The 17361-nt window shown below is 46.9% G+C and overlaps 1 protein-coding gene across 1 annotated transcript in view; it reads right to left on the bottom strand.

The window, feature by feature from the left end:
• Positions 1-536: 536 nt before the first annotated feature.
• The window catches only part of LOC311223647 (uncharacterized protein), a gene marked incomplete at its 3' end in the record, with an annotated part of 51966 nt that continues 35141 nt past the window's right edge, over positions 537-17361 (bottom strand). The window contains 7 exon segments of the mRNA XM_084308420.1: positions 537-712; positions 15952-16093; positions 16281-16468; positions 16572-16586; positions 16589-16712; positions 16831-17007; positions 17188-17348. Coding sequence (XP_084164546.1) covers positions 537-712; positions 15952-16093; positions 16281-16468; positions 16572-16586; positions 16589-16712; positions 16831-17007; positions 17188-17348 — 983 coding nt within the window.

Here is a 17361-nt window from a genome sequence, read left to right on the forward strand (position 1 = left end):
AGGGCTGGATTTACAATTTGCTCATCAGTAGAGCTATATCTCATTCTTCAGAATCAGTGATCCTTGATATTTGGCTGCTCGTTGGTCTGATGCTACTGTTGTTGTGGCTAGTGTTAAAACTGTGCCTAATTTTTCCATTTGTTTGCATTTTTGTACATTGTATGTTTTGTATAGTGTCTTTTTAAAAAAAAATTACTGCATGAAGCACCATCTCAGGAGGCTCATACAGAACCAAGCATTTCACTGTGATGTACATGTACCTTAAATGTATAACAACATTTTTACTTTAACTTGTCTTTTGCTGCGGACCCAGGGGTGTGCACTGTGCAGTGTTTGTATTTGGCCAGATGGTGGTGCTATAATGCGTGTCTTTCTTGACATGGCAGTCAGTAAACATTTTGTATGACAGAAGAAAATAGGAGGGTGTAAAAAAAATAACTAACTAAACTAAAATAACAACTATTATTTGTCCAATAGTGGAATTGTCACATAGAGGTTGGATTGAATAGATTCCGTGGGATCTTGTATGTATGGGTTCAGCGAGCCTTGGCGTAGATCTTGAAGGGATGCGGTACATGTGTAGTTCCAACGATTCCTTCTTCACTCAGCTCTACTCCATCCAGAGTGGAGAAACTGAACTTCTGGAATAAAGTGATGAAGAACAGGAACAACTCCATCTTGGCTAGGCCTTCACCTAGACACACACGCTTACCTGAGGAACACAAAAGGTCAGGATAAAAAAGGCCCAATGGTGCATACGCACAGATATGTGCGTAAACCGTGCGTATGATAATTTCTAAGCAAAGTGTGGGACTTATCAATTTGAACGTGTGCTTGAGATTGTGCATATATCTACGCACAGCTCGACCGCGCGCACATGGTGCCAATCGGTAGAATAAGAAAACTGCAACGCGTAAATAAGCTTTCGTGCATTAGTTTCAACACTGACGTGTTCGGTATGACCCGTAATTCAGCAACATTAGTGTAATTATTGTCAAACCCTATAAATATAATTTGGAATAGGTTTTTCCGAATGAATGCATCATGGTTTATCGTTGCATTTGGCTGATCAGTCATTGCCGGTGGCCGGGAGGAACGCACGACCCAGGCCTAATTGTATTTCATTAAATTATGTTATTACTGGGGTATCTGTAATTAAAATATCACTTAAATGGAGGGGAGAGAACAGATGGTGGAGGTAAACGGTACTCTACCCCCCCTCCCAGTGAGCTGTGGTGTTCCACAAGGAAGTATGAAGTATACTAGGACCGTTACTGTTCCTAATGCAAATGGCATGTCTTCAGCTTGTGACTGCAACTTGTTCCTGTTCACGGACGACTCAGCCCTGCTGGTCTCTGACAAGAACAAGTTACAGGTTGAAAAAACCCTCAGCTCGGAACTCGGCAGAATCTGCACCTGGCTCGCTGATAACAAACTATCATTACACCTGGGTAAAACAGAGTCCATTCTCTTCGGTTAAAAAAACAAACTCAGCAAGACCGACGGCTTCTCAGTTACAGTGGGTGACAATATTGTCACAAGGAAAGATGAAATTACATACCTGGGTTCCATCCTAGAGGCAAAAAGTCAACCAACGAACAAGATTCTTGTACCGGATCTCCTCGCTGGTAAACAAGAATACCCTGAAGACTCTAACAGGAGCACTCATTCAAGGGTACTACGACTATGCTTGCACCTCATGGTACCAAAGCACCTCAAAGGCACTAAAACAAGATTACAAACATCGGGGAAAAAAACTGGTCAGACTACTGCTTGACCTTACTCCTAAAACCCACCTCACCACTGCCCATCTTGACAACCTAGGATGGCTTAGAGTAGACGGCAGAGTACAGCAACTTGCAATGGGCCTGGTCTACAAGATACACTACACCACTAAGGTACCCATGTACATGTCAAAATACTTCCCAAAGGTCAGTGAATACCACGACCACAACACCAGAGGGAGTTCCACAAATCATGTTCAACCCAGATTCGGCTCAAACAAGGGACTAAACACGTTTCGCAATTATGCCACATCAATTTGGAACGCCCTACCCACAGCCGTAAAACAAATGTGAATCCCTACCCACCTTCAAAACCGCTATCAAAGATCAGCTACGGGATGCTGCAATTCTAAACTGGCCCCCGTAAATGTCCAAACCCCCCCCCCCACACCCCCTCCTAATGTACAGTTTTGGGGATCCCAGCGAACAAAAAGTGCATTACAAATCCAATCTATTATTATTATTATTATTATTATTATTATTATTATTATTATTATTATTATTATTATTATTATTATTATTATTATTATTATTATTATTATTATTATTATTATTATTATTATTGTTGTGAAGGATCAGATTAAACCGAATATATATATTTATTTATGGATATATATTTAATAGTATTTGTATATCGTTTGATATCCCTTGTATATTCCTTGTACATATACACTGAATATCCCTTTAGTCTACTAACAGCCCATAATAGTTTCATTCTACCATTGGACAAGAACCTGGCGCCAGCAGCCAAGCCCCTTGGTTCAAGTTCAATCGTGCCGACGAACATGTCGTTACAAGCCCGGTTCCGCGTAGGAATACGTCTGGCGAAATACGAATGGTACTATTTGTTCACAGCGCATATATATATGGCGCAAGTAAAGTAGAACTTTCTTTTAGTCCATTAGTCCTTTACCCTCCAACCTAGTAACAGACGTGAAGCCTCACCCACGACCCACGTGTGGTGCAGTATGGCCTACTTGGCCTCAGAATAGGCATTGAGACATCGTGTGGATTAATAGTTGAATTGTCATAGTTTGGCACTATACCGTTGAGTGGGACGTATTTCTATTAAGTTAATAATAGTCTATTATGTATGGTGCATCGTTCGGTTAGAGTTATAAAGTGAGCAGTACCCCCATCGTTCCTGGCGTTATCTAGAGTCTTAACCAGGCTGGGCAGACCACGTGTGGTGCTTTCATCCGAGGAGTTCTGGGCCAGGACGAGTGGACCTGTACATTGGATTACTTTACCCGGACGACGGCGAGCCCTACACGGCTTGGATTATCTACTTGCTTTGGGTGCTTTGATTATGCCATGGATAACAGCCAACACTGCTGAGTGTTGGAACTACCCCCCGAGAGGAGTCCAGGTGAGACGGCGCTCTACCCCGAGTGAGGTCGCCTCACGTCTCTTCGTTGTGGACCGGCAGCTACCGTCTACAAGAGGGCCCAGCTGTATTCATCTGTGGACCGAGGTTCTGTGGGCACCGTGTTCAGCACTCTGAATTCTCCCAAGAAATCGTTGGCCAGATGGGATATCGCCGGCGGCTCTCCAAACCCCCCCCCCCCCTACTGACTTACAACCAGCGGGACCCCCCTTTAGTGTATCCAGCTATAATCATTTAAGTACCATCGCTATAGTTCCCTAAAGAACCAGGTTGTATACTTGCTCCCTGCGTAACCAGAGATTGGACATTCAATGTTGATTTGCCTACGAATACTCATTTGCCTTACAAGTGCATTCAAATCATAAATGTCATTAAGTGAACGTTGTATATACCCTTTGCTATATAAAATATTCGATTTATACATTTGTGTGGACTTCGTTTCATCAGGTGGGAAAGTGTTCATCATATCTATATCATGTACTGTGTGGCCAGTAGTTAAAGTACATAATCGGTAGTGGTTTAATGATACCATACTTATCAATACAGTCAGGGAATTGTACCCCTCAGTTACAATTGGTCCTTCGAGCCGGATGGTAACTAGTGTAATATTAATATAGTGTTATTAATATTGAAATGGCCTATGATGAACACTCCACGAAACGGTCCTCCTAACGTAGAACGCCCGCGGCGCAGACGACAGACACCTCAGTACTTAGAGGATTACGCTGTCAGTCAACTACCTAGCCTTCGACAAACGGTAAACGCGGTAAAAGTAGAAAGTAAAATTATGTCTGACCTTAACGACCAGGTTACCCCGACCACAGAGGCCCTAGTGGGTTCTAATGTAACTGACCAAGCTCACGGTGGGGACCAGGAGGGAACTGACATGCCTTTACCCCCCGCCAATACCGAAGAAGTAGTCCCCGACCAGCCCCGGGAGGAAGACAACCCTACAGAGAGAGAACTCTGCACGGAAGAAGAGGAGGAGAGCGCCGAGGAAATAGAGCTCCAGGACTCCCCAACGAGTACCGCCAGGAGCGGCTCACCTCTACAATCGTCTTCCCCCAGCGAAGCGGAGAGGATGCTATCACAGGCGTTCCTCGTCAGCCTGACAGCCTCTACCGAACGCGATCGACTTCAGGGTGAACGCGAACAACTCCAAGCGCAACAACGGAGCGAAGAAGAGCGCATACGCCTGGAGATGAGACGCCTTCAGACGGAAGAGAATATGGCAAGAGACCGGGCCGACGCCCAGCGCGCCGCTGCCGGTGCCCAAAGAGAAGCAGATCTCACCAAGCGCGAAGCCGAGCGCGACAGACTACAAGCCGAGCGCGACAAGTTACAAGCGCAGCTAATGGAGCAGCTGATCCTCAAGGCAACACCCTCTCCCTCCGCCAGGGGTTCAAGGAACTCGTCGAGACAACAGTCAAGGGCAGCGTCTCCTAACCGAGCAAGCGACCCTGAACTTGACCAACAGACCAAGCCTATACCCCCCGCAGACCCCCTTCCCAGACCGGTCCAAGCGAGACCCAGCTACAAGGAAGGAGCGGCATACACTGCGGAGAAGCTAAATAAACGACTACAGGATCTAGAGGACCTGATAGAAGAAGAAGAGGGAGAGGAGGAGAACCAAGCCCGACGACAGCACAGTACTCCACCGGACCAGGAGGTCCAGTACAGCCCAGGCTATACCCCCGCGGCGCTGCGCTACAGACCCCCGACTCTATTCACGGGTGAGCATGACGCACGACCAGCCCCGAGGAATAGCACCTGGACCAGCGGGCCATGGTACCCTGCCGGTACCAGCCCACAGAGAGGCGCGAGAGGAGACTCGCCTAGGAGGTCTCTCCCCCAACGCTCGCCGATGTATCAGCCATCCACGGCGTCATACATTGCCACACCGACGTTTCCAGACTTCACCTATGAGAATCGAGCACAGTACACGGAGCTCCGGATGTGCTTAGAGACAATGATGGTGGATGTCGCTGATGAACGCCACAAGTATGCAATATTACTGAAGCACCTGAAAGTACCGCGAGCGCACAATATAGCGCTAGCATATGCCACCTCTACGACCCCATACACCGCGGCTCTAGCAGCGCTGGACCAGAGATATGGACGTATATGGGATTACGTAATCCAAGAGATAAGGCATATTGATCGCCTACCCCCAGCAACAGACAATCGCTCATTAGACGACCTGTCTATAAAAGTGCAGTCCCTGGTAGGGATGCTGGGAGCGCAACGGGAAAAGGGTATGCACGAGCTATACGCCAACTCTAACGTCGAGAGGATTTTAGAGAAGCTGCCACCCGCCAGACAAGAGCGCTTCAGGCGGCAGAGAGACCACCGTGATCCTAACGGTCCCGAACCATCCCTCCTCGATCTAGCCGACTTCCTGGCGAGAGAAGTCAGCAGCTTACGACTGGATACGTTCGTGCGGAGCACACCAAGCTCCAGGGAGGGACCCAGGAGAATAAACGATGGAAGAAGATCGGTGACTGTCATGCACCAATCAGAATCAGTACCGAGCAGTAAGAACCACAGTACCCCCTCGAGAAAAGAGAAGTGGAAGATGGTGTGCCCGTACTGCGAGAAGGAACACTGGCTGTCACAATGTGACTTGTTCACAAAGATGAATGCAGAAGAAGTGAGTCAATGGATAAAGTCCAACAGGCGCTGTTACCGATGTGCGCGCAGTCACATGGCAGCCGAATGCCGCCTAAAGAAGAGGTGCAGTCGGTGTGACGGAGCCCATCTAGATGTACTACACGACAGTAACAGAAGAAAGCCTGCACCTGCATCATCGAGCAGCACCAAGGCAAGTGTCATGTACATTGACCCCGCCAGCAGCAGCGGCGCGCCCAAGTGCTCTTAAAGGTAGTCCGTGTAACATTGAGCTACCAAGATAAAGTCATGGACACTTACGCCGTCCTTGATGACGGGTCAGAGAAGACCCTTCTGCTCGCGTCCGCTGCGGCCCAGCTGGGACTGCGGGGGAGCGAGAACCAAATGACGATTCGGACAATAAGAAGAGATTTAAAGACGATAAAGGGCGAGAATGTCTCCTTCACTATCGCAGCAAGCGGGCAGCCAGAGCGACGGTATAGGATTACAAATGCTTTCACCAGCCAAGAAATAGGACTATCACAGTACACCTACCCCATCGCCAAGCTGATGGATAAATATGTGCACCTGCGTCAACTACCTATCCCGCTCATAGACGGCGCCACCCCGACCCTGCTGATAGGCTCCGACCATGCAGACCTCATCGTCCCGATAGACCGGGTCCATACAGGACCCCGAGGCTGTCCTGCAGCAGTCGAAACCCGCCTAGGGTGGACACTACAAGGCCCCCTCGCTAAATCTCTCAACCGAACAGCAGCCACTAGCTGCCTCCACTCCAGAGCGACAGAAGAAGACACCACTCTCCTGCAGCATGTCGAGAGGCTATGGACACTAGAGACAATGCCCTTTAAGAACGAAAAGAAAGACATTCGTTCTAAAGAAGACATTTACGCCATAAACCTCCTCGAGCAAGGGACAAAGAGAGTCACAGTCGGCGGAGTGATGAGATACGCAACTCCACTCCTGAGGCGAGAGGGAATGCCCACCTTTCACGCAAAGAAAGACGCCACGGAGCGGTATCTATTGAACACAGAGCGGCGCCTAGCCAAAGACCCCGCTCAAGAGAGTGTGTACCGCGCTGAGATTGAGAAGCTAATCACAGCGGGACACGTGACAAAGATTGACATTAAAGAGGCCGATCAGACGACCGAATCATGGTACGTGCCGCACCACAAGGTCCACCACAACGGCAAGGATCGCATTGTGTTTAACTGCAGCTACCAGATCGGATCCCAAAATCTGAATAAAGAGCTCTTGCCCGGCCCCACACTCGGCCCCTCTCTACTAGGCGTGCTACTACGCTTCCGCCAGGACAAGGTGGCTATCAGCGGGGATATCAAAGGGATGTTCCTGCAGGTGAGACTAGTGGAGGAGGACAAGCCCCTGCTGCGGTTCCTATGGAGAGAGAGGATCGGAGATGAGCACCCAGCCATCTACCAGTGGGAAGTCCTCCCCTTCGGAACCACATGCAGCCCGTGCTGTGCTACATTTGCACTACAGAAACACGTCGCAGAGGACCCAGCAGCAGATGAAGAGGTCCGACACAGTGTGAAGAACAGTTTCTACGTGGACAACTGTTTACAAAGCGTTTCGACTCAAGAAGAAGCCGAGGTTCTCCTACTCAAGCTACGCGCCTTCCTGATCAAAGGCGGCTTTGATCTCAGGCAGTGGGCCAGCAGTGACCCGCACGTATTGCGCAGCCTCTCCCCCGCAGACAAGGCTGCCAGCAGCGAGACCTGGATGGCGACAATCCCAGGAGAAGCCCAAGAAATGACACTAGGACTAGTCTGGCGCTTCAAAACAGACTCGCTCCACTATAGACACAAACCCCTGACCACGGAGCAGGGAAGGTCGACGGCGATACCGACCACCAGACGGAGTGTGTACAGAACACTCGCCAGACAATATGACCCGTTGGGATGTATTCTACCTTACACCACCAGGGCAAAGATGATTGTACGAGCACTATGGGACAAGGACCAGGGCTGGGACGACCCAATACCCGCACACCTTGCCTCCACATGGAGAGAGTGGGAGACGGAGCTCCGCTCACTCCCAGGCGTCAATATACGCCGCAGCTACTTCCCACCCACAGTGAGGCCAGAGACATGCAAGATGGATCTACACGTCTTCAGTGACGCCTCCGAAGTAGCCTATGGATCGGTGGCCTACTTGCGTGCCCAAGAGAAGGGAGGAGAGATACACACTGCTTTCATCCTGGCTCGCTCAAGAATAGCCCCACGAAAGCAACAATCTATCCCGCGTCTAGAGCTCTGCGCAGCCCTAGCAGGAGCGCATCTAGCCACGTTAATCCAACGTGAACTCACCATTCCGGTGCACAGAACAATCTTGTGGTCAGATTCCACGACAGTACTCACATGGATCAAGTCTGATTCATGCAGATACAAGGTCTTCGTGGGAGTCAGAGTCATCGAGATTCAAGAGTTAACAGAAGCAGCGAGCTGGCGGTATGTGGACACCAAACACAACCCAGCTGACGTCATCACCCGGGGAATGTCCCTAGATGACCTCACCCGTCGCAACATCTACAGTGACGGACCAGAGTTCCTCAAGCTCCCAGAAGAAGAGTGGCCTACGCCCACCCCACGGGAAGCAAGTAAAGAGGAGGCTGAGAACAAGAAACCTATGTTCTGTGGACTGAGCACAGTCGCCTCCACAGACCCCAACATAGATGATTGCATTACCCTACAGAGTGCGCAGCTAAAGACATTCCTGTGGCACCACCCAGAGATTCAGTCCACTGCCGACATTTCAGCAGCTGACTACGAAGAAGCAGAACTTCTTCTACTACAACGAGCCCAGAGAGACTCGTTCCCCGATGAGCTAGACTGTCTACAGGGAGGAAAGCCCGTCCCATCAGACAGCAGATTGCTCCACCTGGCACCCGAGAGCGACGCCCATAATCTCATCAGAGTGGGTGGTCGTCTGCGGAGAGCCCCCGATCTACCGGATGACGTTAAGTACCCGATAGTCTTGAACAGCCGACACAAGGTCACAGAGCTGATCATAAAGAAATACGACGAGGATGTACACCACGCAGGAGCAGAGAGAGTCTTCGCGGAGATCAGACGTCGCTATTGGATACTTCAAGGAAGAGAAGCAGTGCGACGCTTCCAGCGAACCTGTCTAGACTGCCGAAAGTGGCGCGCGCAGCCCAGCATACCCCGGATGGCTGACCTACCTCCCTGTCGCCTCCGACTCGGCGACAAGCCATTCCACTCCACAGGCATGGACTGTTTTGGCCCGTTGTATATAAAGAAAGGAAGAGGAACCGAGAAGCGGTGGGGTATTGTATTCAAATGCATGACCACCAGAGCGATACATATCGAACTCCTTCCGACCATGAGCACAGACTCATTCCTTATGGCCTTCCGAAGATTCACATCACGGAAAGGAAAACCGTCTACATTGTTGTCTGATCATGGGACAAACTTCAAAGGCGGAGAAAGAGAGCTGAGAGAGAGCTTCCAAGCTATGGGCCCAGAACTTAAGACCCACCTCGCTCCATCCCAGATTGACTTCCAGTTTAATCCCCCGAACGCACCCCACTTCGGTGGAACCTGGGAACGAGAAGTACGTTCTATAAAGACAGCCCTGTACGCCGTGCTTGGGGCCCAGACTGTGGCGGAAGAAGTCCTAATGACAGTCCTCACGGAGATCGAGGGAGTATTGAACTCAAAGCCCCTCGGTTACGTCTCCAGTGATGTAGCAGATGTCGACCCAGTCACCCCCAACACACTCTTGATGGCGCGGCTGGACCCCGCGCTACCCCAGACAATGTACAGGCCTGAAGAAGCGAACGGCCGAAGAATGTGGAGGTACAGTCAAGTACTAGCTGACAAGTTTTGGAACAGCTTTCTACTCCACTACCTACCGTCTCTACAGACCCGCCAGAAGTGGGTAAAAGAGAGAGACAATTTGACAGAAGGAACAGTCGTCATGATTATCGACCAGTCACTACCCAGAGCTATGTGGCCGGCTGGCCGCGTAAGCAAAGTGATCACCGGTGCCGATGGCAAGGTCCGAGCAGCCGAGGTGCTCGTCCAAGGGCGAACTTACACACGACCCGTGGCGAGGCTAATAGAACTGCCCAGACTCCCAGACACTATCGATGACGACCATGACCCCACGACTTTGTGAGTTGACTGACCCTTACAGCGGACCTTGAGTGGTAGACAGTGCGGTTAATCTGTCTCTGTTTAGCTAATTAGGTGGGACTAATTAGGGGGCGGCTGTTGTGAAGGATCAGATTAAACCGAATATATGTATTTATTTATGGATATATATTTAATAGTATTTGTATATCGTTTGATATCCCTTGTATATTCCTTGTACATATACACTGAATATCCCTTTAGTCTACTAACAGCCCATAATAGTTTCATTCTACCATTGGACAAGAACCTGGCGCCAGCAGCCAAGCCCCTTGGTTCAAGTTCAATCGTGCCGACGAACATGTCGTTACAAGCCCGGTTCCGCGTAGGAATACGTCTGGCGAAATACGAATGGTACTATTTGTTCACAGCGCATATATATATGGCGCAAGTAAAGTAGAACTTTCTTTTAGTCCGTTAGTCCTTTACCCTCCAACCTAGTAACAGACGTGAAGCCTCACCCACGACCCACGTGTGGTGCAGTATGGCCTACTTGGCCTCAGAATAGGCATTGAGACATCGTGTGGATTAATAGTTGAATTGTCATAGTTTGGCACTATACCGTCGAGTGGGACGTATTTCTATTAAGTTAATAATAGTCTATTATGTATGGTGCATCGTTCGGTTAGAGTTATAAAGTGAGCAGTACCCCCATCGTTCCTGGCGTTATCTAGAGTCTTAACCAGGCTGGGCAGACCACGTGTGGTGCTTTCATCCGAGGAGTTCTGGGCCAGGACGAGTGGACCTGTACATTGGATTACTTTACCCGGACGATGGCGAGCCCTACACGGCTTGGATTATCTACTTGCTTTGGGTGCTTTGATTATGCCATGGATAACAGCCAACACTGCTGAGTGTTGGAACTACCCCCCGAGAGGAGTCCAGGTGAGACGGCGCTCTACCCCGAGTGAGGTCGCCTCACGTCTCTTCGTTGTGGACCGGCAGCTACCGTCTACAAGAGGGCCCAGCTGTATTCATCTGTGGACCGAGGTTCTGTGGGCACCGTGTTCAGCACTCTGAATTCTCCCAAGAAATCGTTGGCCAGATGGGATATCGCCGGCGGCTCTCCAAACCCCCCCCCCCCCCCTACTGACTTACAACCAGCGGGACCCCCCTTTAGTGTATCCAGCTATAATCATTTAAGTACCATCGCTATAGTTCCCTAAAGAACCAGGTTGTATACTTGCTCCCTGCGTAACCAGAGATTGGACATTCAATGTTGATTTGCCTACGAATACTCATTTGCCTTACAAGTGCATTCAAATCATAAATGTCATTAAGTGAACGTTGTATATACCCTTTGCTATATAAAATATTCGATTTATACATTTGTGTGGACTTCGTTTCATCAGGTGGGAAAGTGTTCATCATATCTATATCATGTACTGTGTGGCCAGTAGTTAAAGTACATAATCGGTAGTGGTTTAATGATACCATACTTATCAATACAGTCAGGGAATTGTACCCCTCAGTTACAATTATTATTATTATTATTATTATTATTATTATTATTATTATTATTATTATTATTATTATTATTATTATTAGTTTCCTCCCCATCGTATGTATATATTTTCTGTTAGTATCTCTGTTTAACAGTACTGTATATTTGCATATCTTGTATGTCACAAATGTAACAGTACTGTATATCTGTATGTCATAAATGTCATGATATATATCTGTATATCTGTATGTTGTGTATGTCATAAATGTCATTATGAATTGAAAATGGGGGACCCTGATGTAAACACGACGGAAGTCTTTCTCTGGTCTGCATCCCCTTGTCCATTGAATTTCCCCAAGGGGATCAATAAAGGAATATCTTATCTTATCTTATCTTATCTTAACAATTGTGTGTATTGAGCTGTACTGTATTGTACCCATTCTGCAATCTGTTAATAAAGTTTTCAATCAATCAATCAAAAAGCTCAGAGCCGGTATCAAAGAGTCAATTATAGGCACAACTCCCAATATCAGTAACAGGTCTATTCAATTGTTGACAACCCGACGTGATTGTCTGACATCAGCCAATACAGAAGATGTATACGTGTAGGGTAGCACATGCCTGTATAGCAATAGACAGAAGATATGTATATGCCTGTATAATTAATAATAATGTATAATGCAAATTTAAACCAGTCCGTAGCACTCTGGCTAGTTAGACAGGGGACTATAACGGAAGGATACATAACCTCTCAAGTTCAACCAGTCACAGCTGATGGCGAAATGATTGACAACCATTGTAGCCAAGGAGCACATTTTAACTGCTTCAAGAAGCAACCCGAGACAACTCGAGCGATGATTGCAAGTGCAACGACAGACTGAGAAGGGTGTGCACTGGACTGCAGAAGAACAACTTCATCAAGAAGACAAATTTACCTCACTGGTCAGTGACAAGGAATGTCTTTTGTAATGTCTGGCAATATAATAAAAAAAATTATATTCTGTTTTTATTTTATTTATTCTATTTTATCTCTATTGTCTTGTCGTTATTGTAATAATTTACTGTCCTGTGATGTCTTATTTATGTGTTATTATTATTGTATTGTGTTGTGTCTTTCATGTGAAAAAAAGAAAAAATACTTGTACAGTACACTTGTACTCTGTCTACCACCACAGAGCCAGTGGGATCGAATCCGGCTGTGGTGCCTCCGCCTTGGCCGACTGTCCATACTAACACAATTGGCAGTGTTAGCGGGTGGGAAGCCGGCGTGGGGGTGGGTCCTGGTCGTTGTAAACAGCGACTCCTACAGTTCGGTCGGGCGCCTGCACAGCAAGGGAAGGATCTAGGAGAGATAGTGTGACCTTCCACACGTTACACTCTCCCAGTGAGAGTCCGCGCTGCCAGGTGAAAAGAAGCGGTGGGCTGGCTACACATGTGTCTGAGGAAGCATGTGATAGTCTCCGCCCTCCCAGACCGACGGTAGGGGGTAGAGTGCGTAACGACCAGGAAGGGGATTGGGAATTGGCATAACGACTAACATTGGGATGGGAGAAAAAAACGGAAAAAGAAGGGGGAAAAAGGTAACATTATGAACGAAGCTTCGAACTATTCGGTACATCCCTAGCATGTTTTGATATAGTAAATTATCTCACTTTTACTAGGTGACTTTTACTAGGTGACTAACTCAAATATGCCGCCAGAAAAGAAAATGGACATACAGAAATTTTTTAGTCAAAGGGCAGCAGAGACAAGTGATACAGGGACAAAAAGGCAAGGTCTTACAATTGCTTAGTGATTATAACAATGCAGTTCAGCATTCAGTAACCCATACTTTTTGTGAACGTGTTTTTGATACTAAATTCTGTTGAACACACACCTCAAACCCGTACCTAAGGAAAATTGGCTCAATTGCAAGAAAAGGAATAGACAGTTATGATATTACATTCTGCTCAGCATAATTTGTATGCAAAATATTGTGGTTCCCTGCTTTAGTCTGTTGACACATTTCTATACTAAATGCTTTTGTAGTCCTGTGTCATACCTAAATGTCATATAAGTGAATTGTATAGAAATAACTCACCAAAAGTGACTATTGCACAACTGATTCGACAACAACAACAAAAGAATAAAAAAAAATATATATATATATATATATATATTAAATCGCAAATCTTTTTACTTTCTCTTTTTTTTCATACTAGCTCTTGGTCCCCCTATGCCCCCTTGTTTAAAAATTCATAGAATCGCCACTGTTGGAGACATAGGAATATGATATGATATTGGTACTGGTCCGTCAGCGAGGAGATAGCCCACAGCGGATAGCCATTTGAGAATAGGCTATTATGGTCAAACGAGGGCCTATAGCCCTCATAATCGTAAAGATACAAGGACAACAGTTAGATGAATGATCAAGTTAGTGTATGCAGGCTTCGCAGGGCTCCGTGTCTGTGCCATGTGTTATGCGCAAGTTACTGTTGCATATGTAGGCTATACCAGTGGCGGCCCGTACATTCTTCTCCATGGGGGGCGCTATACCAAACATTTTGCAAACATGTACCACGCATTATTTAATATTTAACTATCACCATTGCCATCAATCAATATGATCACAGTCAGTCAAATGCAGCCACGCTTCCAATATGCCCTACACAATCAGAGAGAGTGAGAAAGAGAGAGAGAGAGAGAGAGAGAGAGCGAGAGAGAGAGAGAGAGAGAGAGCGAGCGAGCGAGAGAGCGAGAGAGCGAGAGAGAGAGAGAGAGAGAGAGAGAGCGAGAGAGAGAGCGAGAGAGAGAGCGAGAGAGAGAGAGAGAGAGAGAGAGCGAGAGAGAGAGAGAGCGAGAGAGCGAGAGAGAGAGAGAGCGAGAGAAAGAGAGAGAGAGATCGCAACTATACCTTGTTAAGTTGAAACGCACAGTGGTCCAGCAGGCAGAAGGGCTTGATAAAGTATATCCACTCCACTGTCCAGACTGTGTTGATGTCCATTGTCCATGCATGTCCAGTTGTCCACACTGCATCCATATATAGCTTGTTGTTAACCAACAAGTACTGTGAAGAGCTGTGTCTTTGCCCATTTCCTCGTCAAACAGCCTGCAAACTACCTGGTGTTCTATCGCCCTGCTCTAAGACAAACTCTAACCTTAACCAACTTTGAAAGAGTGCCTAAGCTTAACCGTCGAAAGAACTTGCCGTCACGCTCTAAGACAAATAGCTGCATCACAACAACAGTCTACCAACCTAGAAACCAACCTAGAAACCTAGAAACTGGCGTTGGCCAATCAGAGAGAGCGTCTCCGCGAAATGCGGCTACGGAAAAAAATGCGGCTACGGAAAAAAATTATAGACGCTGCTGCTTAGACCGCTTCAAATCGCGCCCGGCTTCCATCATAAACATCATATTTCAACGCACATCGCGTTACGCACTGATTGGCTGCGACGGATACAGCGATGAAACAGTGACGCGCACTCAGAGCGCTATTGCGTCTAGCCCGGGCCGAGAAATACGGCTAGGAGAAATGCGGCAGGAGAAATGCGGCAGGAGTGAGTCACTTCCTGTTCAGGAAAAACGATTATTTTTTATTTGATATATTAACGTTATATTGTGCATTGGAAACACAAACATACTTAAAATGAGTAAATATTATTCATTTTAAACATGTTTATATTATTTATAGGGCTATAAAACAAAAAACAAAACAAAACATTTCTTGTTCTTCTCTCTTTTAACCAGGGGGGGGCGGCGCCCGAGCGCCCCTAGTGGCGAGCCGCCACTGGGCTATACTATTATATATAATCAAAATAGATTGTATGCCTCTACAAAGCATATTATACCAGGTAGTCAATTGACGGAAAATCCGTCGCGACTTGGAATCAAATTGATGAACTTTAATCCCTGGGTATTAATCGAGAACGAAACGAAAAAAGGCATTCATATTCCAGCATGGTTATTAATGACACCAAAGCCAAACAGTGGTTAATGGTCTTTATTCGTATTTTGCGCTGCCCAGGCAGCAATGGTCTTTAGGAAGTCGTTGATATCCGACATCACCGTGTACAAGTCTGTCAGCCTGTCGCATATTTCTCCCATAACACGCGTTCGCTCAGCTTAGTCTATTTTTCCACATTTCATGGGGGTGTTTCGTTACCAACTTACCATATATGGTTAATTACAGGCGGTTCTGTATGCAAATACTTAAAATCGTGCACGAGCGCGGAGCATAGAACAAGTGTACGGAGTACTTGCCGGTGTGCGTAGGACCTGTGTATGCACGTTTGATAAATCCCGATTTTTCTGTGCGTAGAGACATTCTAAATTCCGTGCTTAGGGACAAAAATAGAACACTTTCTACGCATTATTGATAAATGAGGGCCCTGGATTTGTCAGGGGACCTTTTTGGACATACATACATAGCATACAGTACTTTGGATGTTGTGCTTTGAGAACTGATTCATGCATGTTACCCTTCCTCCCTCCCTCCTCTTGTCTTTCCTGCCACTCTCCAGTAAAACAGAAGTCTTAAAAAGTGGTTGTTTACCTGCAGAAAAGGGCAAGAATGCTTCTCTCTTCACAAACTTGCCATCAGCATCTAGAAAGTGTGCAGGGTTGAAGGTGTCTGGTGTCTCCCATTCAGTCTTGTCAAACAGCACAGAGGTCAGGTTGGGCATCAAGGTGGTTCCCTACACACAGAAAAAAGGTTAACACCAGGAAAACATTGGCAAAGTAATTTTCTTTAAATGTAAGACATTTTCACAGTTTCTTATTTCATCATGGATATACATTTATTTATTTTGAAAGATTGACACTGCCAAACAGAGGAAGCCAGATTGGACTATTTTGTGATCAGTGTTCTATGATTAGATGGACCTTTGGTATAAAGTAACCCCCAAGTGTCGTGTCTTTGGTGGCCATCCTGAGACCATTAAGAGGTACAATGTTTCCCATCCTCTGGATCTCGTGGATGACAGCGTCAGTATAGGGCATGTTAGGTCTGTCGGCCATAGTGGGCTGTCGGGACTGTCCGATCACTCCGTCTATCTCAGCCTGGACTTTCTCTGGGTGGTGGAAAGACAGAGAAAGAAGAAATTATTGCCCCTCTCACCTGCACTATTTTATACTATTTCACAAAAGCTTGGGTCAGGGCCAAGGATCACCTACCCTGGATATGGGGTACTTGATGAGGAAGACCAGGGCCCACTGCAGGGTGGTGGAGGTGGTCTCGGTTCCAGCCAGAAACAGGTCCAAAGAACACAGAGCCAGGTTGGTCTCATCAAAGCCAAGACCAGGCTCTCCTTTGTACTGTCAGGAAAATGATATAAGAGATTAACAGATGAATAGTTGGACATACCTACTGTATACAGCAACAGTGACTATACTGAAGGGTTCCATAGGAAGTGTAGTGTAGTTGATCACATACCTTCTCCATTTCCACCAGGAAGACATCAATGTAGTCTTGTGGGTTGCCAGGGTCCAGGTCCTGCCTGTGCCTCTTCACCTCCTGGCTGATGAAGGCCACCAGGTTCTTGTAATAGGTGAACATTGTGTTGTGTGGCCCTGGCATGTGCCCCATCACTCCAGGAAATGCCTCATACATCTACAGGATATAATGGTCTGTAAGGTTTAAACTCTACAGCATTTTACTGTCTGTGATAAATTTGTGTCAAGATACAGTATTTTATAGTGATGATTCCTACAGGAATCATCATAAGAAATCTTTTGAATGGACCTCCCTTTTTCTTTTAAAAAGAAGAATTTAATGAATGCTCTTTCTTACCAAACCCCATATGGAGCCCTCTAGGTGAATGGCTTCAGATATGTACTTCAGCATGATCTGGAAGTTGTGGTCACTGTAGTCAAAGCGCTTCCCAAACACCATCTGGCAGATGATATTTGACACAGCATTGTTGAGGAGGCGTGCTGGGTTGAAAGCTTCACCTGAAGAATGGAC

This window comes from Notolepis coatsorum, assembly GCF_963971535.1.
Source record: "Notolepis coatsorum genome assembly, chromosome: 2".
Taxonomy (NCBI): Eukaryota; Metazoa; Chordata; class Actinopteri; order Aulopiformes; family Paralepididae; genus Notolepis; species Notolepis coatsorum.